At 41.7% G+C, this 24,406-nt stretch overlaps 1 protein-coding gene across 5 annotated transcripts in view; it reads right to left on the bottom strand.

The window, feature by feature from the left end:
* The window catches only part of COLQ (collagen like tail subunit of asymmetric acetylcholinesterase), a 44,509-nt gene that overhangs the window by 9,205 nt on the left and 10,898 nt on the right, over positions 1-24,406 (bottom strand). The window contains exons 2-13 of one of the 5 annotated variants that reach the window (XM_032991775.2): positions 21,942-22,054; positions 20,015-20,119; positions 17,359-17,403; positions 16,588-16,614; positions 14,861-14,932; positions 12,406-12,468; positions 11,349-11,375; positions 10,660-10,704; positions 9,922-9,957; positions 8,927-9,007; positions 4,312-4,408; positions 1,290-1,429 (exon numbers count right to left, since the gene is read on the bottom strand). In XM_032991775.2, the coding sequence (XP_032847666.2) occupies positions 1,290-1,429; positions 4,312-4,408; positions 8,927-9,007; positions 9,922-9,957; positions 10,660-10,704; positions 11,349-11,375; positions 12,406-12,468; positions 14,861-14,932; positions 16,588-16,614; positions 17,359-17,403; positions 20,015-20,119; positions 21,942-22,054 (851 nt within the window). The remainder of the gene's footprint in view (positions 1-1,289; positions 1,430-4,311; positions 4,409-8,926; positions 9,008-9,921; positions 9,958-10,659; positions 10,705-11,348; positions 11,376-12,405; positions 12,469-14,860; positions 14,933-16,587; positions 16,615-17,358; positions 17,404-20,014; positions 20,120-21,941; positions 22,055-24,406) is intronic. The other 4 variants (XM_032991776.2, XM_032991781.2, XM_032991777.2 and 1 more) reach the window with 4 other exon arrangements.

Below are 24,406 nucleotides of genomic sequence, written 5' to 3'. Positions count from 1 at the left end.
TGAATCTTAGCCAGTGACAGAAGAACAGCACTTTGTTTCCTAACCTCCCCCCTCCTCTGGCAGTGCCCGATGCAGGAGGGTGATAAGACCCACACAGAATATTGTGAGCCTTTATACCTTTTCCTCTGAATTCTCCATGCCATGAAGTACATGATTGTTTTTTTTTTTTTTTTTTGCAAAACCATGCGGCCTGATGTGATATGCACCTTTTTTTATACACTTGCTTCTTTCATCATCACGTGTTAAAAACAACGGGTCTTTTTTATAATGCAACACAGGCAGGGATGAGAGAGCAGCTGGCAAGACTTGCAGCACTCATGCAAAAGATTGAGTTCAATGACCCAGTTTAATGGACAGTGTTGTGAATATGGCCCTTTCCTGCACTGTAACAGCTTTCTGACAACATGACAGCTGGGAAAGTTAACAAAGCTAATTGCTGCTTATTGTCATTCAGAGACGACCAGACATGGAGCAATACCCACTTGCTCGAGTGGAGTGGCTGGGCTATGCTGGTGCACAGCCACAAGGTAGCATTTTCACTGCTGATTAAGTGCTCCAATGCACAGAGCGGTAAGGCAGGGCACAGCAGAAGGAAAAGTACAGAAACAGTACTTAGAAAGACCAAGGAAACCAGAGATTAAAAATTGCTAGGTCACTTTCCATGAACGACTCTTCCTATAAAGTACTTTGTCCAATTTTCTCATAAAAATGCTTTCAAGAAGGCTAGAAATTGAAATGAGCTGTATAAAGTGTATGTCTACAGACAGGAGCTCAGAAGTCTGACTCCCATGGTTTGTGGAGACTCCTTTTGGTTCAAGGTAGAGGGTCTGTGCTTTGGGAGAAAGGTCTATCGTATATGCAAAATGCTTGACTCAAACACTCAATTCTGAAATCACTGACTTTGCAGAAGAAGATGTAAAAGATAAGCAAGAAAGAGATGCTACATTCACTGACCAATCTGAAATATATTTCAATTTACTGAAATAAAAAGAACAGATTATATATGTACAGTAAGAGACGGAAGAGAGGCTTGAAAAAAGGTTTCTAAACACCGCTACATTGCTGATGGTTTGGAAGAGCTGCATTTCAGCACCTCAATCACACAGAATAGTTATGAGACCAAATTCTTCTTCACCAACTGGATCTCAGAGATTTTGGAAACTAGAAACCACACATTGCCCACATACAGATGTCTGCCCTGTTAAATCCAAAACACTAGTGTGTAGACCACCTCTTACAATAAAAGTACTTAAGAACCGCTCATACGCTCTCTCAGAAAATCTGCTTACCGCAGGGACTTTTGGATAACTGTGTCCAAACACAGACTCCTCGTATGGTGGGTTATTCACATGTTGTGGGGATCTGCAGAGACATCTCCCTGGAGGCCCTGGAAGTCCTCTTTCCCCTTTTGGTCCTATTGCAAATTGCCCTAGGAAGCAAGATACCAGGTTGTCTTGTGATGAAGTTAATGCAGAAAACACACACACAGCCTTAGTGGAAAAAGTACAGGTCAGGTGGATATATGCATTTACCTAAGTTTTCAGATATGCACATCTCCCACTGGGAACTGAGGAAAGGAATTACCAGAACCACCAATTCCAGCACTTCAGGAGAAAGACTTAAGTTTTGTACTACAGTCATATTATTTCAGATTGCTTTTAAAATTTTTCTACCAACTTTACAGAGAAAGACCATTTACTTGAACAAATGTCAGCCTGTTTGAAGCTACAGAAATTCAGGACATGATGAACACACAGATTGCTCTACACCACCTGTACACCAGTTTTAGTAGAGTCGGTCCCTGTATACATCCAACATGCGTTGGACTTGTTCATTTGTACAACCACTTGAGCAATGCTATTTCAGAGGTTTCTATACAGGTAAACTCAGCTAGAAACACAGGAGTCCTGCAAATAAATTTTTTTTTAAATACTGCTTTTGACTTTCAAACTTTGTCAAGGATGTGCTACTCTGGAGAATTAGACTATGAGCCAACATGTTCATACTGCAAGCAGTGACATCATTACAGAAAAGTCTTTTAGGATCAGAATTTATATTCTAGAGGAGAAAGATTAACAAGTCTGACACATAAACTTTCTGTGGATGGAATAAAGCCTTTAGAAAGTAATCTCAAGATCCTGGCTGCCTTCCTATTGGCATGGTGAAAATTCTGCCCTCTGAAAATTTCCAGCTAATTTACTCAAGACAAAGATGTTTCATAATGGGAGACATGAAATACATGTTTCATAATGGGAGACGTGAAGATCTTGAAGCATGCCCCAGCTTCACAGATGTACCATTTCCACACCACCACAAGAAGAGACCTCCTGTCCACTGATGTAAGCAAGGGGAGAAAAAGGGAAAGCAAAACTGAAGAGGACATTGAACAGATCGGCTGCAGTAAAAGCAGCTGTTGTCCATTTGAAGCAACAACTGGTTTCCAACTGGGTCTGCTTTTCTTTTCAGATACTTTAGTATATATCTGGGTTGAGAAAACCCTGCCTGAGGGTTCGCTGTCACTGACCATTGTGGGTCATGTATTGTCCTTCATTTCTATGCTTTGTCCCACAAGCTGCCCAGAGTTCATGTGCATGCATAGCTTTGAAGCTGTATGATTACCAGTTACAAGACTTTTCTTGTGATTTCTACAACATGCACAACTGCAGTGAGCATACATCTCCAGCACTTAATTAAAGAGACAGTTTTTCTCCACTGCCTTTTTTTTCCCCTCTGACTCCTATCTCTTGCATTCTCTTCCCTTCTTTCCTTAATGCCATTGTGACTTGAGACTCATCTGTTTTTCTGTTACAGAGCTGCACAGGGTGAGTATGTTCTGGCTGATTAGAAATCACGATCTTTCACTGTAAACCAGTGTCCTGGGTTGAGTGAGTGGTGGGGTTTTTTGGTGGCAGGGGAGGGGACTGTCGGGGCGGCCCCCTGTGAGAAGCTTCTCGAAGCTCCCCCAGCTCCAAGCCAGCTCCACTTCTGTTTGGGAAATTGAGCCAATCAGCTGCACCTCTGCGATAACGTATTTAAGAAGGGACGTGGTGAGGAGCAGTGGGACTGGTGAGGAGGAGCTGCTGCAGCTGCGTGAACACCAAGGTCAGTGGAGGAACGGAGGAAGAAAGGAGGGGGGAGGTGTGCCGGAGCAGAGACCCCCCTGTATCCTGTGGTGAGACGGCAGGGTGGCCCCCCCTGCCACCCATGGAGATCTACGGTGGAGCAGACATTGATTTATGGCCTGTGCTTGGCATGGATGATCAAGGTGACTGTGCCTAAAGAAGGCCGGGGTCTTGTGGGAAAAGGCAGCCCCGCTGCTGTAATTCAGCGCTGGGAGGATTGCAGCATGCGGGGGTGTCCCACGCCGGAGCAGCTCGGGAAGGGCTGCAGCCGTGGGAGAGAATCCAGTCGGAGAAAGTTGGTGACTCACGACAGAGCAGTGTGGGGAACGCTGCAGCCTGTGGGAGGGACTCATGTCGGAGAAAGTTTGTGGAGGACTGTCTCCTGTGAGAGGGGGACCACGATGGAGCAGGGGGAACAAGTTCCAGAAGCTCCCCCCACCAAAGATGGAAGAAGTGGCAGCGCTGACTGCACCCCCCATTCCCTGCCCCTGTGCTGCTGGGGGAGGAGGTAGAGATATCGGGAGCAGAGCTGAGCCCGGGAAGAAGGGAGGGGTGGGGGGAAGGTGTTCTCAAGATGTGGCAATGCTTCTCACTGTCCTATTCTGATACGTGTTGTTAGTGTCTGTAATAAATGTATGTTCTTTTTTTTTCTTCCCCTAACGAGTCTGCCTTTTGCTCATGCCCATAAAGGGGGATTTTTCCCCATCCCAGTCCCATCTCTAACCCCAAGCCTGGCTCTCTGTCCCTTCTCATTGCCAGAAGAAAAGGGAGAGAGAGTGGCTGCGTGGTGGTTGGCTGCTGACCAGGCTCAAACCACGACAGCCAGGATATCTGGAGAAGCAGCAGCCCTTTTATGATAGAGATTAACTAGTCCCTCCAAGGCTGCTAGATGGCTTTTCATCATCCCCATCTACCAAAGTGCCACAGGAAGCACATAGGCCATGTTTTTGGTTTTATTTGAAACATCAGAAGCCATAATGTAGGCTTTAAAGTAAGGTGTAGAGTCATTATAATGGACAAGGGTGGCATGACCATCCTTCCGGAGAAATCCTCTCCTTGCTGTCAGTGAAGAAGCAAATGAAGCCCTGCAGCACTTTTTGTGAAGGGGAACACGTAGGTGTATGTGATGAGTCAGGAGGGGCTGGGGAGCAAGGACACTGTTTAAGAGATCACTTGATCTCCTGCTTACCTGATCCTGAAGGTCCAGGGGGACCTGGCTGGCCAGAAGGACCAGGCCTTCCAGGTGGACCCATGATACCCGCAGGTCCAATGTCTCCCTTTAGTCCCTAGGAGAGAGGAGACATCCATTTATTTGCTAAACTATTAATACCACACAGTCTCTTCCAGCTAGCACTGGCTTCCCTTTCAAGGAAGCCAAGACATTTGCCACTAGAAGCAGGCAGCATGAGCTTCATTGTCACCACCCCAGGGGAGAGGTGCTGTCCTCTTCTACGTGGAGACAGAAAAGCATGTCCAGGCAGGACTTCTGCTCCTAAATGTGAACAGCCCCAGAGATTTGCTCTATGTGGAGTCAGGTATCACCCTGCTCTGACTTCAATCATTTGATAACCTTTCTTTAAGGATGCCTTTTTACCCCTGGTAGGTCTCTAAAAGTCAGTGCAGCTCAGAAAGAAAGGGCTGGTGGTGCTGAAATAGCTGACTCTGGAAATCCTTAGTTACTGCACTAACACACACTGGGGGAAAAAAAAGCAAATTCACTAAGGAGATGGCAAGGGCTTCCACAGTGTCGTTTCCCAGCCTTAGGGTGCAGACTTTCAGAATCGCAGTAATGACTTTGAGGCCCACACTGTTTTCAGAAGTACTTTAGGTGCCTGGACTCCTGTATCTCCTTGGCTTTCACCACGGAGGTAGCTATGTTAACAAATCATTGCAAGGCAAGCAAGGGCTTGGCTTTACAAAGTGCAAGCTAGCTTCTAACACCATGCTGACAAATGGTGTCCCTCATACCTTATCACTCAGTCAAAAACGCTGTAAAATTACCTGTGAGAGATGAGCTTACACACAGCTACCATACAATAGCTAATATTTTGTAAAAGCAGCCCTAATTTGCCTCCTGAGAGCTTGTTTGTGCAGCCATACCCTCAGGTATTTGAAAGTTTCACCCTAGAACTGTTCACCTTCCTATTTTTGCTCCTGAATTTAATATGGTGACACTTATTAAAAATAACTATGTTTATCTTCCTGCTCGTATACTCTCCAAGGCTTGGATTTCTCAGCTTTATATTTCAGAAGTGTATTATATAGCTTAAAGTTAAAATATCTGATTTGATTTTTATGTAACATCATACATTATTTAACATAACAAAAATATGTACTATGTAAGCTTTCTTTTAATGACAAAGGGGATTAATTCCCTGAAGATGATGTAATTCCAGGTTAATGTGCATTCATGGGCACATGATAAGTGGTTGCATGTCTAATTTCAGAGTAATGAAGCATAAATAGTAATACATGCTAAAATATTCTGTTATTACATAATATGTTGTATCCCATGGATATGTTTAAATGTCACTTGCACCATTTCAATAGAGGAAGGTTGATTTTGCCGTGGCCCATAAAGGACTAATTGAATATTTGCTTTGTTTAATCCTATTAGGTAAGCTCTGTGCCATCAAAACATTCCAGGATTTATGTGAATGTCAGTGATGCTGATCCCTAATTCCTTCTTATATTGTGCAACATAGAACTAGCAGACCAGGATTTTGTAGCCCCGAAGAAGTCTGTGGGAAATCTCTTTCCCCCACACAAGGGCAATCTGTCAGAGGCAAGCCAGCACCAGTTGGACATGTACTGCATGAAAATAAGCTGTTTTCTGTGTCTCCTGCTTTGGAGGAATGATTGCTTAATGCTCTCTTGGTTAGCACAGATAGATTAAATAATAATGGCATAACAATTACATATTTTTGCCTTGTTTCTTTTCATGTGCACCCATGGCATTCAGAGAAGATTTTCCTGTGGACAACATTTATATTCCTCTCCTTTCTTTCAGAGTAACATTATCTAAAGCCCTAAGTCATTCCTCTTTATCAAGATGAAACCCGAAACTTGCTCCTTAGGGTCAATTCTCAAGTTACAAAGCTTTGGATGCTATGTCTCAGTTAGAGGACAGTGAGGCTGTGACTTGTGACTCCCACCTCCTGGCCACCTTTTAGGAAGAGCCTGCCTCAGGGGTAGGGGAGAGCTGAAGAAGTCAGTGACATGATCAAGACGTATCTCAAAATGGAAGTGGAAGTGACACCTTCCTAATTTAGCTGCTTTTTTCTAGGGATGCCAGCTGGATCAAGACACAGGAAACAGCCCCATGTTGATGGAAACTATCCTCTCAGCTGAACAAACAGCCAGACAGCTACAGCACTTAAAGGCAGCAGCCAGACCCACAGAGACTTAAAATGCCACTCTCAAGTTTTTTCAAAAGATTAGAAAAGAAGAAAATAAATAGCTAGTTCGCCAATTACAGAGAGGGAAACCCAGTTTTCATGTAGAAGATCAATGCTGAAAAGGCTTCCAGGGCACCAGAAAGGGGTTTGTGTGCTACACCTTGGTCCTGGAAATCCTAATTCAGGGCCAAAATACAGTTCTTTCAGTCACACTGATTGTTGCCTTAAATTATGACATGCCTTATGTCATCACTTTTTAATTAAGATGCTGTGTAATGTGACAAAATGTCTAAGGTCAAGTAAGGAGTCCACTAAGTTCAAGTTGATCTGCAGGTGCTGCATCTTCTCTTTGCCTTATGCTATGGAAAGCTATTATGTGCATATTACTTTGGCAGGACAGATGAGCAGAATTTACAAAAAACCCCACCAAACAGCAAATCAAGGACACACAAAAAATACTTATTTTAGGTCATCTAGCAGACTTACATCGCACAAACTTTCCTTACTTGGTGACCTATTATTCTCTCCCTAACCTCCAACTTTTAATTTTAGCCCCACTAGCTATTCTTTCACTTCAGATATTAGCTAATGTGACATGAAAGCAACAGTGAAGCAGGCATCTGCCTCTGTTTGCAATGCTGGGCATAAGCAGATGGCAAATGAAATACTTTCATTTGTGGCCCATTAGCCACAGCATCTACAGGCTCCCATATCTGAGCAGAGGTACCTTAACACTAATGTCGGTGTAGCAAGAACATATTCCTCTCCCTGTTAGTCAGTGGAAAGAAAAAAATTCTGCAGGTGACAATTCAGAGCATGAGGAACTGGTCTCATTTGTACCCCCAATATAATTGCTTAAAGTAAATACAAAGAGAGGCCCATTTGGTGACTTGAACAGGTAACTATACCAATATTGCTACCTCCTTCTTGGAAAATGCTACAGTGGAGGAGCCAATATCAAATTTACACAAAATTCCTTGTCTTTAAAATTCATCTGAAAGTCGGAAAAAACAGCTCTGCCAGCGTAATTATTTTGAGCTCTGAATAAGGATCATTTGTCAACCATCCCATTCCTGAACAACTTCCATACAAGATTACCATCTCTTAAGGTCACTATGTGCCTTCCTGACCTTTCTCGGAACTGAAGAATCTGTCTCTGGCATGCAGTACTATGGCGAGAAACCCCATATAAATATCCAGTCTAGCAAATCAATCTTGGTTTAGTGTTAACAGAGGAAACGAGAGAAACAGAGAAGGTGTTTCAGTGCTTTGGTTCTTTGCACTGTGTATCAGACATCTTCAAGGCCTTGTGGCTCCTCAAGCTGATGTGTGTTGAGCAACATTTCGGCTTGGGCAAAGCCTGACTCAACCAAATGGGATGGTGTGGACAGAAAACATCTTCCAGGCGGGCCTGGCAGCAAGGACAGAGCCTGAATGGACACTGGATGCACACACAGTGCATGTGCTAGAAACCAGGAGTGTATTACAATGTAATACAGGACTGAGGTTTGGATGTACAGTCCAGTGGCTTTCCTTGCCATAGACCAAATACCAGTTTAATCCATTACAGTATACCATTCTTAGTGTATAGCTACTGCCAGTGCACACAGGCAGTGGTTTTGCTAGCACTAATGTAGCTCTTTGCATTGGTGAGCCAGGGAGAAAATTTATGGACAGGCAATGGGACCTCCTTTGCAAGATGCTGACACTGCCTCTCGGCCCTGAGCTGAGGATGAAGTAGTTTTTATAGCTTTCACAGCAATCCTTTCCTCATTCAGAGCCCCAGAAAGCCAGTGGTTTCCTACAAACCTTCCTTTGCTCATCCCAGAAACTTGTTTTTGCAAGAGGCAGAGGATGGCACCTGGACAGGCCTAAATGTACTGAACTTTGGATATATCCCACTTGCCATTGCAATCTGCCCGTAAATCGAGCAGCCCTGGTCCCTAAGTCAGCTTCAGGGTTGGGATCTACAAAGTGTAGGGCACCACGGCGTTACATTCCATGATGTCTGAGACCTGGACCTCATGCCGACTCTCTAGCCATCAGGTGGGGCTGGGACCATGGCTCTGTGTTGCTTTGGATTCAAAGGAGGTGTTCAAGGTCTGCTCAAGTTGTTTACCAGCAATGAGTGTTTACTTGGTAATGAGTTTGTTACTAAGCCAGGAAAAATACAACTTTCCCCATGCTGCACGGACAGGGAGATGAGTGTTACAGACAAGGCTCCAGCCCTAAAACTGAAGTTTTAACTTCTGTGTAGCCTGTGCATGCATGTGAGGTGTTTCAAGGCTTCTGTCCTCTCCCTGTGTGATAAAATGCATGATACCACAAGAGCACAGACCACAGGGTCGGACGCGACGACCACATAGAAGCCACGAATCACGGAAAGAGGAAACACTGTGGTCCTACTTGTTTGCCTCGTTTTCCAGGTCTTCCTATAGGTCCTCTGTGTCCTGGTACTCCAGATTGTCCCTTCGGGCCCATCTCTCCCTTGGTGGGTGCAGAGGGAAGGAAGCAGGATGTAAGTACGTGGTTATACCTGCCTTGTACAAGACAGCACACGGACAGTGCTCTCATTCACATTATTCCTCTAGAAAATGCTGTCAGCATTTCTGTCTTAGAAATCCAAAATGACTATAAAATATTTTAAAAGATGAATAAAGTGAAGAACATCTCTTACAATTTACCCACATTTCCCTGAAAAATAATTGCCTAAAAAGGAGGTCATATGGAGAGATCAGAAAAATGCTCAGGGACTTGGAGAGGTCAAGGCTGGCAAAACTCTCTGACCCCTTGGCAATACCTTGCTTTGCTGTTAAGCTGTATGTGTAATAAAATCAACTCAGGGAAAGGGAGATGAATTCACTCATCTTCTAGCCTCCTTAGAAGCAATCACTATTTCCTTATCCTAATTTCAGAGATAAGATGTGATTATGTCATAAAATTATCCTCTTTTCTGCTTCCCATCCATAAGCCAACATCTGAATTATGATTGTTTTTCAAGTACAGAATAACGATGACATAAGAACTGGTCCGGGTTAACATTGTTGTTTATAGTAGTGCCATTGTGATTCACAGTATCAAGAAGGAAATATTTATTAGCTTCAAGTGAATACAACCCAAACAATTAGGACAGTTGTGAATCTATAATGAAAAGTTTGAATATGTTAAACAGGAGGAAGATTATGACTAAGACAATATTCTGGGGAAAAAAGAGAAGCAGCAAACAATTAAATCTCAGAGTTTTTGCCTAAGCTAAAAAGCCTAAAGAATTTGATCAAGTCCAAGAAGTGTTGGTCTTTGAGTCAAGCAAGACCTTCGATGTCTTATACTTTCCAGGATACCCCTGAAGCCACTCATTAACCCTATTTAACACAACTCCCCAACACATCACGCCCACTTACTTTTTGTCCCAGCATTCCAGGCAAGCCTATTTCTCCCTATAAAGTAAAATGAGAAAAACCATCAAAAAATGTGGAGTCATCTTTGTCAAAGCAGCACCTTCCTTGGAAGGAAAAAAACCCAAGTTCCATGTAGTGATACCAGTTAAAAAACCCCACACTGTGATTTAGCACTGCAGGTGAATGTGTAGGTGGAAAGTTCTAAGCAAAATCTTACTGTAAAGCCCCTTGTACAACAACACTACTCCTCTGTCTGATTCTCCACTGCCTGCTTCCTCTCCTCTGGCAAGAACATCCCAATTGTGAGCCTGCCTTTGGCAATGGCATTTTTTCATTTACATTAAAAGCAGTTTACTTTTCCTTTCTTAGTTAAAAGAACCCCCAAGCCACGAACCCCACTTTTCTCCCTCTCCCAGCATTATTGTGTCACCAGCTAAAAGCATTCTGGCAAGCTGCTGTGGTTCTGCACTGCACGGGCTGAGAGAGACTGAGGTTATCTCCAGGGCAATCCCCCTGTCCTCCTCATCAACTGCGCTGGGGCTGGGAGGCACACGGACACGGAGGCTGCCCCCCTGCCTGCCCACCAGGAAGGACCACTGCCTTCCCTTGCCACTCCTCCCCTCACACGAAGATGCCTCCAAGCTCCTTCACACTGCTTCTGGGTTTTTTTTTGCTATTAGTACATTAGTCCTCACGTGCACGCTCAGCTAAAGCTCACAGCCCTTTGGAAAAGAAAATTACCTGGTCTCCTTTGACTCCTTTGTCACCCCTGTCACCTCTGGATCCCTGGAGAGAGATAAGAGGGTGACAGCAGTTTAATTAGTACCATTTTCCGAAGAAACAAAAAATATTTCTCCTAGACGAGGCATTATTTGGAGTCACGCAGAATACAGTAATATCTTCAGTGAGGTATATGGTAGATACATTAAAATGTTTCCTTATTATTTTAATTGATATTATTACAGAATTAAGAGTAAGGCTCCTAGGAAAAGGGACTCATTCTCCCCAGATAATGACTTTAAATACATGCTTTCCTGGACATAATACTTCCAAACTTGATTTTTTTTCCCCCAGTTGTCTTCATCCAAGTTCAGGTCCCACTGTAAGGACTTACAGCACAAACTGTCTGTGTGCCAAAGTGTATAGAGCCTAAATAAACCAGACCAACAATTAAGGATTACTATACCTATTCTACAGATGGGGAAACTGTAGTGAGATGCACTGTAGTAACTTGTTCACAAGAAGACGAGTTGTAAAACTCACTTCTTCAGCATCCCAGCCCAAGCCACAAGACTGCTCCTTCTCAATGTTTGTTTTAATTTCTCAGTGGGACCTCGCTCCATCAAAATTCAGTCTCATTTTTACAATTACTTTTTTTACACAACTGTTGCCAATTGTTAAAGTATACATTATTCTATTGTCACACTGACCTTTTCTCCTCTAGTTCCAGGAAAACCCTAAAGGGAATGATAGATATTTTAATGCTTCTTGCTTTCAAGATCACCCAAGAAGCCGGACTTTCAAACTTTAAAGTGAAAAAAAAAAGAATGAAGCACAAACAGTTAATTGCATCGACTTGTAAATGCAAATGAATATTTATAGCTTCTAAAATTGCACTGAAACAGAACTATGAAATGTGAATTAAAGGCAAGACAACGCAGCCCAAAAGCCAATGTGAAAAAGCCAGGTAAAGCCAGCAAGTTTGATATTGCTTTAAAATTGAAACAAGGGAAATAAAATGTAACAGAAAGTGAATAAAGCATTGGATGTCACAATTAATAATCTAAAATAATTTTAGTAATAATCTTCCTCTTCTGTTTTTTTTTTTTTTCTTTCCTTTCTGTGGAACATCCTTAAATTATACTTATATAATCTTCTAATGTGAAGATTATTATAAAACTGAGTTTCTCTTTAAGAAACATACAACAAACAGCCTTCAGTTCTTCTTTCTAGTTCTTTATTTGAATAAACTGATTATGTAATTTTTTTCAAGTACCTTAAAATGTTGTGATTTAAATTTGTAAATGCAGAGGCTATGCTATAAATAATGATGTGCAGATACTAGAATATCCAGACTAAATTGTGCTTACTATCCAACTGTCAGTACATACGCATATTTTTAGTAGAGGACCAAAATGATCTCCACAGTCTTATGAGGTGGGTAGAAAACATCGCAGTCATGATTTAATGCTGCAGGTATACTTAATAACTCCAGTTTTCGAGTAGGATAAAATTATATATGAGTTTTGCCTTTAAAATATTTTTTTGCATTACAATAATTTATACCAAAGCATTTTTATGAAAAGCCAAAAAACACAGCCAAGCCCAGCCAGAAAACATACTCTTGCTTGAAGAAGAACATATCTTTTTAGCTGTATTAGAAAAGGTATATCTTCATAAATGCTTTCCAGCAGATTCATGGGGGAAGCAGCTGTCAGCAGAGCATTAGAAACCAATGTCTGAAAACGCAGTGTTTGGTTAACAAACCTTGGAGCCCATTGGTCCTCTTGTACCTGGCAATCCCATCACACCCAACTCTCCCTTTTCACCCTAAAGGGGTCAATAAAGAGAGTTATTGATTGTGGCTCTCTGATGAGGTCATATTTGAATGTTTGACAGTTTAGTGGTTCAGGTTTTATGTCAAATAGTTGAGACAAGCCTGACCTTGGTGTAGCACTGTAGTCCGAGGTCTATATTGCAATTGCATTCTGCCTCGGTCCTCATATGTTATCTTATTCTTCTATTTGTATTTTCTTGGGCGCATAACTTGTGCTTCAGTTTTGCCAGATGCTATTAAAGGATGTGCAAGAAAATTAGCAGCAGCAGGGCATCCTTTTTCTGCATGAAGGTGCCTTGTCTGGACCCAGCATTATTTCCACTGAGTTGCAGAAAAGGAAGGTATTTTGCTGCAAGCCTTCATGGCTTGAAGAGGCATAGTGACTACTTTTATCGTAGTTCTGAGACATCATGTGCTTTACAGTGGTTAGGAGACAGTAAATCATGTAAAGGCTTTACAACAACATCTCTGGCTGCTGTCGGCTAATTATATCTAGTGTGAAACACAGAGGTAGTCCCCGCAGACATGTAGCAGTGCTACCAACAGAATACAGTTGCCTCTCATTCTCCTTTGGCTTTCATTGTCCTAGAAATGGAGAGGATTTTCACATTGGCTGCTGCCCCAGCAGAAGTTCAGAAAAGACTTGAAGAAACAAAGTGGAAGAAATAAGGATTGGACCAAGGCTGTGTCAAAGAAAGAGGAGGCAAGTCAGGAGACCCAGCTGAAGAAAAAGAAGGCACAGAGATGGGAATGAGAAAACAAAACAAAACAAAACAAAACAACCAAAAAAAACCCCTAACACCCCCAACCCCCCCCCAAAAAACCCCAACAAACAAAACACAAAAACCAAAGAGCAGCTTACTGGAGATTTACAGCAAGAAGAGGATGCAGCAAATTACTATAGTGAAGATGAGTATCAGGAGTTTGGGAAGACCAGAGATGAGAAGAAGAGAAAGAAAAGAAAAACACAACCAATTGAAGTGAGCACAGAGATCTGCCAGCCTCTATTTGACTGGAGCCTCCACCGACAGGCAGGAAACCAAAATTTATAAAGACCAGAAGGAATGGAAGTGTGAACCCATCTAAAGAACAGACGAGACAGGTATCAGAGAAGACAATAAAAGCAGAAGAATTGGAATCAAACAGCAAGTAGGACTTGCAGCCAAAGTATAGGAGAAAGTATTACTACTGAATGTGAGGACTGTAATGAAAAAAGCATAACAAAGAGGAGATAAAATCAATATTAGGAAAGCTTCACAAATAAAACTGGAGCTTCTAAGGAAAAGGCCAAGTGCTTGAGTTTTCTGACTACTCTGTGGGAAATCATAGCACACAATGTGTTTGGGGGGGGGAACACCATTTCCCATCTCACAGTTCAAAGTGAACACTGGTTCCTTTTAAGTACATACTCTCTTGTTGCTTGCCTACATTTCCACATACTATAATACGATGTTCTTCATCTAACATAGCTGTGAAGATCTTGCAGGTCTGCTTCCCAGATGTGGCTTGAATTCAGAAGTCATCTACTATTCTTGCAGCAGCAAGAGCTACTGCATCACGTCCTCTGAGGTGGGGGGCACCAACCTTCATGGAGCAAATGAAGAGTCAAAGATTTACTGGAAAACGCAGCTTCAAACTAAACATTGTGTGCAGTCCTTTTGCTCGATGCATATTGGGTTGAAGAAAAGCAAGTTATCTCAAAAATCCCAGTAGAAACTCCATATATTGTGGCTCCTGTGAAGAGCTGTATACCTTTTGTATGAGATAATACTAAGTAAAGGACTGTCCTGCAGCGTTTTTATAATAAATGCAGATGAAGCAACCACTCTGCACCAGCAAACTGTGTCCTGTCATTTCTTCTGCTGTTGGTTATTAAAAATCACAGGAATGAATGTTTGTATGGGAATGAACTTCAAAGATGTGATCAGCGGTCCTCGTGGTTTGTAACCTCTTTCCCCTGACACCAACCTGGTATCTTCCCTCTGATCACACGGGCACACAGTTACGCTGCCAAGAAGTACACATGCAGGCAAAGAGATCATCATAAAGAACAGTTATAGAGATGATGATCTGTTTTGAAACACCGGCCCTTGTGATTGTGAGACACCAGTGGTCTTCTTTAGATTGATTTTCACTTTCTCTTTGACATATTTTAATCAGCATAAGAAGTGCTACTGAAGGGGCTAGACTGACGGTGGAGTAACCCAACCCTAGACTGGGCAGGTCTTTGCAGAGCAGCGTAAGAAACGGGACAAGCACAGAGTATCCTTGCACTGCTGCAGCTTCCCCGCCTTCAGCAGACAGTGGTTTAGACATTCCCCGAGACAATCGTTCTGTTCAGATTGCGATGTTGAACAGGTTATTCCATGTGAATTTTAGTCTTACCTTCGGTCCCACAGGTCCAGGCCATCCTACTGGTCCTGGCATCCCAGGGACGCCCGGGGGACCTGGTCTACCCTTGAACAGAAAACATCAATTACGATGATTCATGTAACATTATTCCTACACCCAGGCCTCCACTGCAGACAGGAGACATGGAGGAATAAAGTCTTTTCAGGAAAAGACCTGCAAATGCTTCTTTACCTTGTTTTTAATATAAAAAAATATGATATTCATAATACAGTTCGTGATGATGCTACTGGAGGAAGTGTGGGCTCAGAGAAATACCAGGTTATACTGATTCAGATAAGTAGATCAGCTACATGCAGTCAAAATAATCATCCTAAAACCCCAGTATCAATAATTTAAATCACCTTTATATTTAATAATATAATGTAAATCAAAAAGACCTGCATGTAATTATATCAGCATGAATCCAATTGACATTAAAAACAGAACCAAATCTTTAACTAAGACATGCTTATTTTTATTTACTATTATTCTTATTCTGGACATTCTCATACTACTAGCTATAATTGTTCTTTATTAGCTACTATGTGACTAGCAATAATTGCATACATAAAATTGTTTATCTATTTCAATTACTGCCTGTAAATCACTCTTTGAGTATCTCCTAAAATGGTGCACGTTAGTGCTATTCCACTGCTTTACACCACTTGACAATACGATCTTTGAAACGTCATCATGACATTTGGGGCTAACAGTGACCTCCTGTGAGCAAGACAGCTTTTAGCAAGAGTTATATTGCTTTATTTCCAACCCGAGCACCTTCTCTTCTGAGACCTACTAGTTTTTGTCAGAAGAGTAAGTACAGATGTAATGTGTTTAAGGTTTGCACTCCCTTGTAGGTTGGTGGGTGAATCTCTCCAAGACATTACTGTTTTGAACACTTGAATTTATATAAGTAATAATTCTGTTTACTGTAGGGCATTTGCAATTTAGATTAAATGTGTTTTGAATTTATTTGAATTGCTGATTGGTAACTGATGTTAAAATCCTTTATATATTATTAGAAGGGTGTTAAAATCCTTGGTATATTATTAGAAGGTACTTCTTTTCCTGGTTAGTGACTACCCCCTGCATATCTCTGATTTCATCCTGCATTTCTGTCTTCTTTTAAAGTTAATTACATTAAGTGAAGGTACTTAGTGACTGAGATAGCGTATTCTGTTTCATCACACGTAGAGGCACATATTTTTGACAATATATCATGGATCATATGTCACCAAGCATAGGATTGTAGTCAGCATATTGCATTTGTGCCAAAACTCTCTAAGTGTAATCATTAATGGTTATTCCTGCTTAGGGGGTATTTGGCTGAGCTTTGTTTAGACTTTGGAGGAGTCAAAAGTTTGATTTTTGTGTTGGGCTTTTTTTAATACACCTTTTATGATAACTCCTATAATCTGCTTTCCCTGTCCATAGAGACATTGTTCAGGTAATTTTCCACTCTGTTTTAATTGCCTGGCTGGAGCCACATGCTCTTACCGAGGGAATTTGTCAAATTCAAACCAGCTGGGACAGCTTTCCAAGCCAGAGGGCCCAGCACCCAGAGCTCCCTACCACCCACCCTGGATACAAGGGGAAGCAGAACAAACAAGTTTAACTTCAACATTAGCTAATTTTTATTTAGCTATTGCCTGCACCCCTCTCTGACAGCTGCTATGTGTCAAATATTAAGTGGGTTTCTGAGACAGCATCTTTGTACATACCTTTCTTCCTGGCCGGCCAATCTCCCCCTGCCAGAGAAAGGAATATATTAGTCTCATATGCAACACGCAAGCACAGTGTCTCATTAGTCAATGCATTTATATTAAAAAAAAAAAAAAATAGGGAATATCTTTGTGTTCAAGACTTTGCTTCCAGAGGTAAAATGAGAAGAATTACTTTAACAGAGCTCCTTGGTCTCTCCTGTGTTCTCAGCCCTAAAGCTACAGTCGTTGCCTTGCATAGCAAAGCAATTAATTACGTGCTCAGCTTCAGGTATAAGGCTCTTTAAGCACAATCACAGAGGAAATGTTTTGCAGATCTGAAGCCGTAAGTCAACATCTAGGCCAGTTTTAATGTCTGAGCTGATCTGTACAATTGACACTGCATGGGGGAGCTCTGCTTCTCACGCCCTCCCAGAGGGACAGGGTGGTCAAAGGCTTTTGGATCAATAAGGTCACTGACTTTTGCACTTGAGCTGCTTTCTTAACACATACTCTAGACAGAGGCAGCTATCATGAGAAGCCATAAAAAAAAAAGATCAGAAAAACATTTTTTTTTTTTTTTATTTCAGGACTGAAAGTGAACACTGAAAGATGAAGCTTTAAATTACAGCTTCAGACCAATTCACAGCTTTACATTCAAATTAAAGCAAATCCCCACATCCATAAGGCCCACCATTTACTAAAGAGACAAGGAAAAAAAATTAACACCTCCCCCCATTCCTTTCTTTGCCCCTGAAACACATACCAAACTTCCTAAGAACAGACACTTACTTTCTCCCCTTTTGGTCCCATTATACCAGGAATTCCTCGTGGACCCTAGGAAGAAAAATGAATGCTATTACTAAACTGAATTAGTAGGGAGGCGCTGGTGGTTGTCTCCCCTCCAGTCTAGGTCCTGTAGGTGTCACCTGGGAACAGTGTTCTAGAGGAAGAAAACTCGCAGGAAAAAAGACTTGGGGCAAAGGAAAGATGAGAAGTTATTTGAGTTCCGAAGAATCAGTGACAAGGAGGACACGGAGACACGGCCTCAGCTGGCAAAGGAGGTCAGCCAAAGGGGGGGTACGGGAAGTGGCACTAAACTGTGCGATGGGCTCTGCGGTGTGGAATGGACATAGAAGATTGCCACCACCTCTGAATCCTGAAGATATTTCTCTCTCTCAAATGAGGCTGATTCTCCCTTCAGGAAACTCCTTAATCCAGGAAGACCTTGAACCCCATCTCAGAAAAAAAAAAAAAAAAAAAGATCAGAAAAAGAGTTTTGTTTCTAGAATGCTTCAGTTCACAGACCACCTTTTATTTTTGAGTGACTGGAGAAAAAACTCCCATGAGCCCACATCAGAGGAGCATCAGATTTACTGTACAGATCACTCATTCCAGGTTTGGATCCTGGCTGCCTTATACTGTCCAAAACATGATGGAAATTGTACATGAACAGGAGCAAAGTATACCCCCAAATGCAAATTACTCCAACCATTTTTATCAGTAGAGTTATTTGAGGTTTTCAATAGTGTAAATCAGAAGGCACCCTATTAGAGTCAGAGCCAAATTTTATTTCTATAATTTTATCTTATGTTACACATGCAAGCAATTATACTCTGAGTTATATCATTACAAATATAATTCTCTTTATTATGAAAGAGTGTTAAAATTCAGCTCTGAGTCAGCGGTTTGAGCTTTTACAGTTCCTTTGAAAGTCATACAAGCTAAAGCAGAAAAGAATTCAGAAATACTTCTTAGATAATTTTTTTTATAATGAGAGCATTTCTTTTCAGGTGTCCATTGTCATAAAAGTATTGCCCAGCAGACTGCTGCCTCTAACAATGTCCCATTACAAGACACAGCCCTGTAATTTCTAATTAAAAATTCCGAAGCCATGTTATACCCACCCTACTGTCTGCCAATAAAGTCCACCAGCCTACTCTGTTCAAAAATGTTCTTGGAGGGATGGAAGATCATTTGATTGCAAGATTAATATTATTTTTAGCAATGGACATTGTAGAACAATGGAATTAATATTACTGTTCTTCCAATTTAAGTCATAGAGAGTATTAAGAGGATTTTTTTTTAAAAAAAGACAGTCTGGCAAAGACTGAAATAACAACCGCTTCTTTCACACGTACTGCAACTCTGGATTGTGGCCAACCACACTACCAGGCTGTTTCATAATGCAGAGAAGACTTTTTTCAATACAGGACAGGACAAATGCTTCCCATCGCTTCTCTCTACACCTCATCGTTCACATGCTAAATTAATCTGCCTCATCCTGCATCTCAGCAAAGACAAAATGGCAGAAAAATAAAGTCAAGGTTCATAAAACAAGACTTTATGGCTTTCATGGTGCAACCTCTAGACTATATACAAATACCTTCTAAATTATTGGCTTCTAAATAATCAGAACTAAATAAATAAAGCTATTTTGCCACATAACTGAACCTTTACTGTGATGTATTGTCCATACTTTTAAAATAGTGTTTGGGTGCTTGCTAACTTCTCAGGCTTCCAAAGCCTCAGTCACAGTTTTTCTGCAGCAAATGTTCTGTGCCATGTCTGCTATTAGCTGTATTATAATAAAACCGGTACCCAGGAGCCTCGAGGAAGATCACTGTCCCAAAGCACCAGGCACAGCACATAGATCAAGACTGCTTGTGCACCAGGAGGATCTGGAAGTACCTCTCCATTAAAACTTTAATTTTATTTTGGAGGGAATGAACTGGAATAGAAAGGTAGATGGGTGATCTTCTCCACACAACATAGATGTTCACAAAAACCTGTGTTTTTTGTGACTGCAGGTGGACCATTTCCTCAGAAGATTGCTGATCTCCATCAGAAGATTTCTGAATGTACAAGTTGTAGAAAATGAAACGGGAGGTCGAAAAGACTGGCCCAAGGCTACCCAGCAAGTCAGAGGCAGAGATGTTGCAGGTCAAGCTAGGAGAGGCTCACATCTCCTGAATCCCATCCCACAGCCCTCCTGAAGCCCCTACTTGTCTCTGCTGTTTACTGTAGGTGTTTCCCTTCTCAGGGATGTATTCCACTAACATCCAAGTTCACTGCATCACTTGTGCATCCATTCCATGGGCTCTTTCCCTCACATAAAGGACAACAGAGTCTAAAGCAAAGAAAAAACTAACACAGAGCATCTGAGGGAAGAGATGGCACCTCTAGGATTTTTGATGGGTACTACACACTGTAAAACTCCACAAAAATGAAGGGTACACTTGACAATGACTGGAGCATGCAAGGCAGGCATGAGAACATAGGGTAAAAAACCTATGTGGTCTATATATAGTCATATCAAAATGAAATTAAGCCAGAGCTTGGTACGTTTATTGAATGGTAAAAAGCATATGCAGATGTCTTACAGCTTTGTAAGGACCTTGGAGTAAGTGGGAGAATGATGTGGTTTAATCACAAATGCATCACTCACCTGGGGGCCAGGAGGCCCTGCAGGGCAATGCAGTTCGGGCAGAGAGGAAGACTGTATTATCTGGAGCTCCTGACACAACTCTTTCATATCCAGGGCAAGCAGCTTCTATGTAACATAAAACATGGGAGTGAACACGCAGCCATACGTAGCCTGCCGGAGAAATGCATAAAAAAACCAGCCACCAAATGCTACAGCCTCAAGAGAGTTTATTTGCTCCCTTAGGGAGAAGCCTAGGGTTTGTCAGAAGGTTATCTTCACGGACGCTTGAACATGAGCACTTCAGCACAGCATCCTGCCCCACGCTTCCTCCTCCTCCTCCTCCTCCTCCTCTCCCGGAGGCCCATCGCCGCCGGGCTGCCGCACGCCCCTCCGACCCAGCGTGGGACCCTGGCCTATTCTTAGACCTGACCCTGCACTCTCCGTCCCACTTTACAAGTAGCAGCTCCTCTCCCAAAATAGCACCTTTGCTCTAAAAATAGACAATACGCTCAGTGAGCGTATAGGCAGTGTGAACTTCGCTCCAGAAGATACCAACCCACAGGCACTCGTTCACTGCAGGCTAGAGCCGATGCCTTTAACGATCAATTAATGTCTAAACTTTTGACTTCAAAATTAGGCTTTCACAAGTAAACTGGCTTATTTAAGCCCTGTGACAGAACTGATCTCCCCTGGAAATGCAGATAAATACTGAGCCAGAAACACTGGGTTAACACAACTGATCTTCAGCTTCCAAGTGAAAATCCATTTTCCAGAAAAGCTCTAATTAGAGACTCCAAAGTGCTCATAATGAATTCATGTGGCTCCCACTCTCCTAGTAACTTCTTGCTTTTATTTCATGTTTTTATGGGGAAGATGATGTGAAGGGTGATCTTATGCTCAGATTACTCTCTGGACTGCTTGGGGAAATCCCAGGGGCACTGGTCCCAACCTCATCCTCACTGAAGGATTACACCACATTCCTAAGGAGATCTTGTCTCTGGGTCTCCGTTCTGTGGAAATCAAGGCACAGGGAGGGGAGGGGATGGGGACAAGGGGAGGCAACTAGATTTTGGCTTGGGGGGAATAGCACCCTGAGCTCAATCCTGATCTTTCTGAAGACAATGGAGGATCTTACACTGTATTTTTTCTTGGGTTAGGTCTTGTCAGACATCTTAATAATCATTACTTACATAACACTAGAAATAATTGCAGTATTTGTATATGGTAATTGAATAGAATTAAAAAATAGGAATTACTGAGTAGGTAGCAAAATTCTTAATGTTGGCATGGAAAATATATTGGAGTTAACAGACCCTGGCAATAGGAGTAATTGGGCAATGTGCTATATCATGTATCATTGTATCCTGTATGTTAACATATGTGTATGGATACATATCATGGAGAACAGGCATGTGCATAAGTGTGTGAATGGAAACTCCATACTGGCAACTCAGACATGTCTGTCTCTCTGCAAAATGAAATGGTGGGAACAGATTCCATAGGAGGATTTCAGGACCTTTGTTTCACCTACTGGGTAAAGCAAATGTGATGCAAAACAGGACACATAGATAATGGACACCCTGAAATCACTGTGCAAGGTGGAAAATTGCCTTTCTGTCCTTACTTGGTTTAATGCATTGCCACTTCCTTTAGTTCAGGATTGCCTTACTCTAAGAAAAGATCCCAAAACAGCATGAGGAGAATATTTTCAGTTAATTGAATTAGCTGCCTGAACAAACCCAGCCTCGGTTCATTCCTTGATCTATTTGAGATTTACATGAAGCCCCAGCCTGGGACGTTGAATGATTGTCCTAACAGAGCCACACCAACACAGCCAGATGGGTTTGCTGAGTGAAGCCACGAAGCAGTGCCTGAGAGGATGCTTCAGATTTTGTCAAACATAAAAAGTGGTGTAAAAAGAAGAGAAAGGCTCCCGGGCCACACTTACAGTGCTCCAGCCGTGCCTGAAGTACGGTGGCGGAAACAGGGGCGGTGGAGGAGGGCCAAGGAGGCAGCACGCCCTGCGGTTGAGCTGTTTCTTCTGTTCCAAACAAGGGAGATCTGTTTAATACAAACACTCATCTGTTGTCTTGAACATCACAAACATTTCTTACAGAATAAGAGGAGTTTCCATTCCACAGAATTTTCCTACATCCTTTTTGCACTGATTCTAACACTGTAATCCAACCAGGGATTTAAGAAACCGGTGGCCCCTTAAGTCTGTGAGTTCCTTCTTGTGCTGAAGGCTATGCAGAGTTTTAAGCTCTTATTGTGGCTGTGACACAGGCTGATTTTGGAAAATTCCAGATAGGCAACATTAGATTGAAATATTTCTTGCTTTCTCTTCCCTCTGTTCCAAAAGGGTGTTAGAAATGGCATTTTCTAGTTCCCGTTTTGGCCCATGTGCCGCCGGGAAGCGCTCCCCTCCGTGCTGTTGCCCACCAACCTTCCCTGAGGAATTGCTTCAGGCACTTCTGTGGTAACAGAGTGGGAAGCTGTTCCACAACACATTTGCTTATGTTTCCCCTGGGACTGAAACCAGGTTGCCTTATTTCTGATTTGTGCATCATCCCTGAGAATAAATACTCCGCAACCCAGATTTAGCTGATAGCTTTGTCACCAACTGACTGGAAAGGCAGGATCTCAGTTGTGTTTGGCAATGGATTTAACCTTTTCTAAGAGGTAAACATAAGAAGCTGTGACCAAAGATTCACAGAGAAAGGATGCGAAGATGATGCATTTATACTGTGGGTTTGCTTTTTTTTTTTTTTTTTTTCCCTGAATCTATCTACTCCTTGGGAAATACATCTCTAATCAGGGTGGGGACCTTCTGCAAAGGTTTTTCCAAGGACAACAAACATTGATTTATGTCTGTTGGTGTCTTTGTCTGGCTAGTGGCAGACGGAATGGGTGCCTGTGAACTGAAGGGTGGCAGGGAGCCAAATACAGCGAGAAGAAAAGTCTATGGTGAAATATCTGGTATTAATAGAAAATCTCTAAATTAAGTTTGTAGGAAGACAAACCTGACAAAATTTGTGTGCAAATCAATCGCAGTCTGGATACTAGTCACATTTCAAGGTCAGGCAAATTTTCTAAGGGACTGAGATACACAGTTTTTCAAATGTCTCAGAAAATTTTTGGTTTATCAGTTCCACCATCCCATGTTTATAAGGATAGCATTTTCTCAGTCCTGATGCACAGAAAAGAGCTGCCTAGAGAAATGTGATTCAGCAGCATTCAGGGGTAGTTTATGTCATCCAGAATTTTTTTCTCTATCAAAGAATTATTTGTGTTGATACCCTTGAGAAATGAATCAATCAAATTCTGAAAGGGTCCATACTGAAGACTCTTTCTGAACTTTTCCTCACAAGTTTGAAACTCAACCAAAAACTTCAATTTAACAGAAAGGCAGAAGATTTATACTGAAAAATACAGATATATTATTTCATTTAAAGATTTAAATAAATACAGAAGATGCAAATGCCCTTTAAAAAGTAGCAAAGATCTGAGTTAGCCTGTATCTAGTTCTCACATGCAATAAAATACAAAGATATGTAGAGTTAAGTCCTGTATTGGCTTATCGTGAATTCAGTCACCCTTACATGGCTGTAACTAAGGTCTTCAATTTCTACCACACCTACTTCTGTGGTTGTCTTCATTTCAGGACTGTATTTGAACATAATGCATTAGGACTAAATTGAGTATTATTAAAGCAAGGGACAGCTTCTAATTTAACAGGGTATAAAATGTGTATTATTTTATTTTAGGCCACATTCCAATATAATCACTCTTTCTCAGTATTACCTTATTACATGATCTAACTAAATTTCAATAGTATAATTATCATTCAACAAGAATAAGACTATCAAAGTTGGCCTGATGTGGCTTAGTTGCCACGAGATCACTACCAGGCACTGTGTAAAAAGGTTTGTATTATTGCAGTTGTACTGCTACTTTTTTTTTTTTTAAAAAAAGGCTGATTTCAGCCTTTATAGTCTTATTCTAATGCCACTGTACAAGTTAGGTTGAAACCCAATTTAGGTTTAGCTGGTATAAATGGTGATAGCATGTACTGATCTCAATGTGGAAACAAGAAAAGAATGTATCTAATTACACTTACTACTATATAGGATAGATATCAACTGTATAATGATACAGGTAGTTAATATTTCAGGGGCTCCATCATTAACCATGGCTACTGGAAGGTGTATTTGGAAAGCAAATATTTAAGAAAAGGCTGATCCTGCACCCAAGGACCTACTGCCCTCAAGTATGACAGGTGATGCAACAGCAGAGGGAGCCAAGAAATTCGTGAGTCACAGCATGACTACAGGTACGACTGCTCTAATTCAATCTTCCAATAACTACTGCATTTCGTTGGTATGAATTTTGTAACTGCAATAAGTCCAAGAT

The sequence above is a fragment of the Tyto alba genome, unplaced genomic scaffold (assembly GCF_018691265.1).
Source record: "Tyto alba isolate M040663 unplaced genomic scaffold, T.alba_DEE_v4.0 Super-Scaffold_38, whole genome shotgun sequence".
Classification (NCBI taxonomy): domain Eukaryota; kingdom Metazoa; phylum Chordata; class Aves; order Strigiformes; family Tytonidae; genus Tyto; species Tyto alba.
The sequence above is the reverse complement of the archived record's forward strand: the minus strand, read 5'-3'. Positions and strand labels throughout refer to the sequence as shown.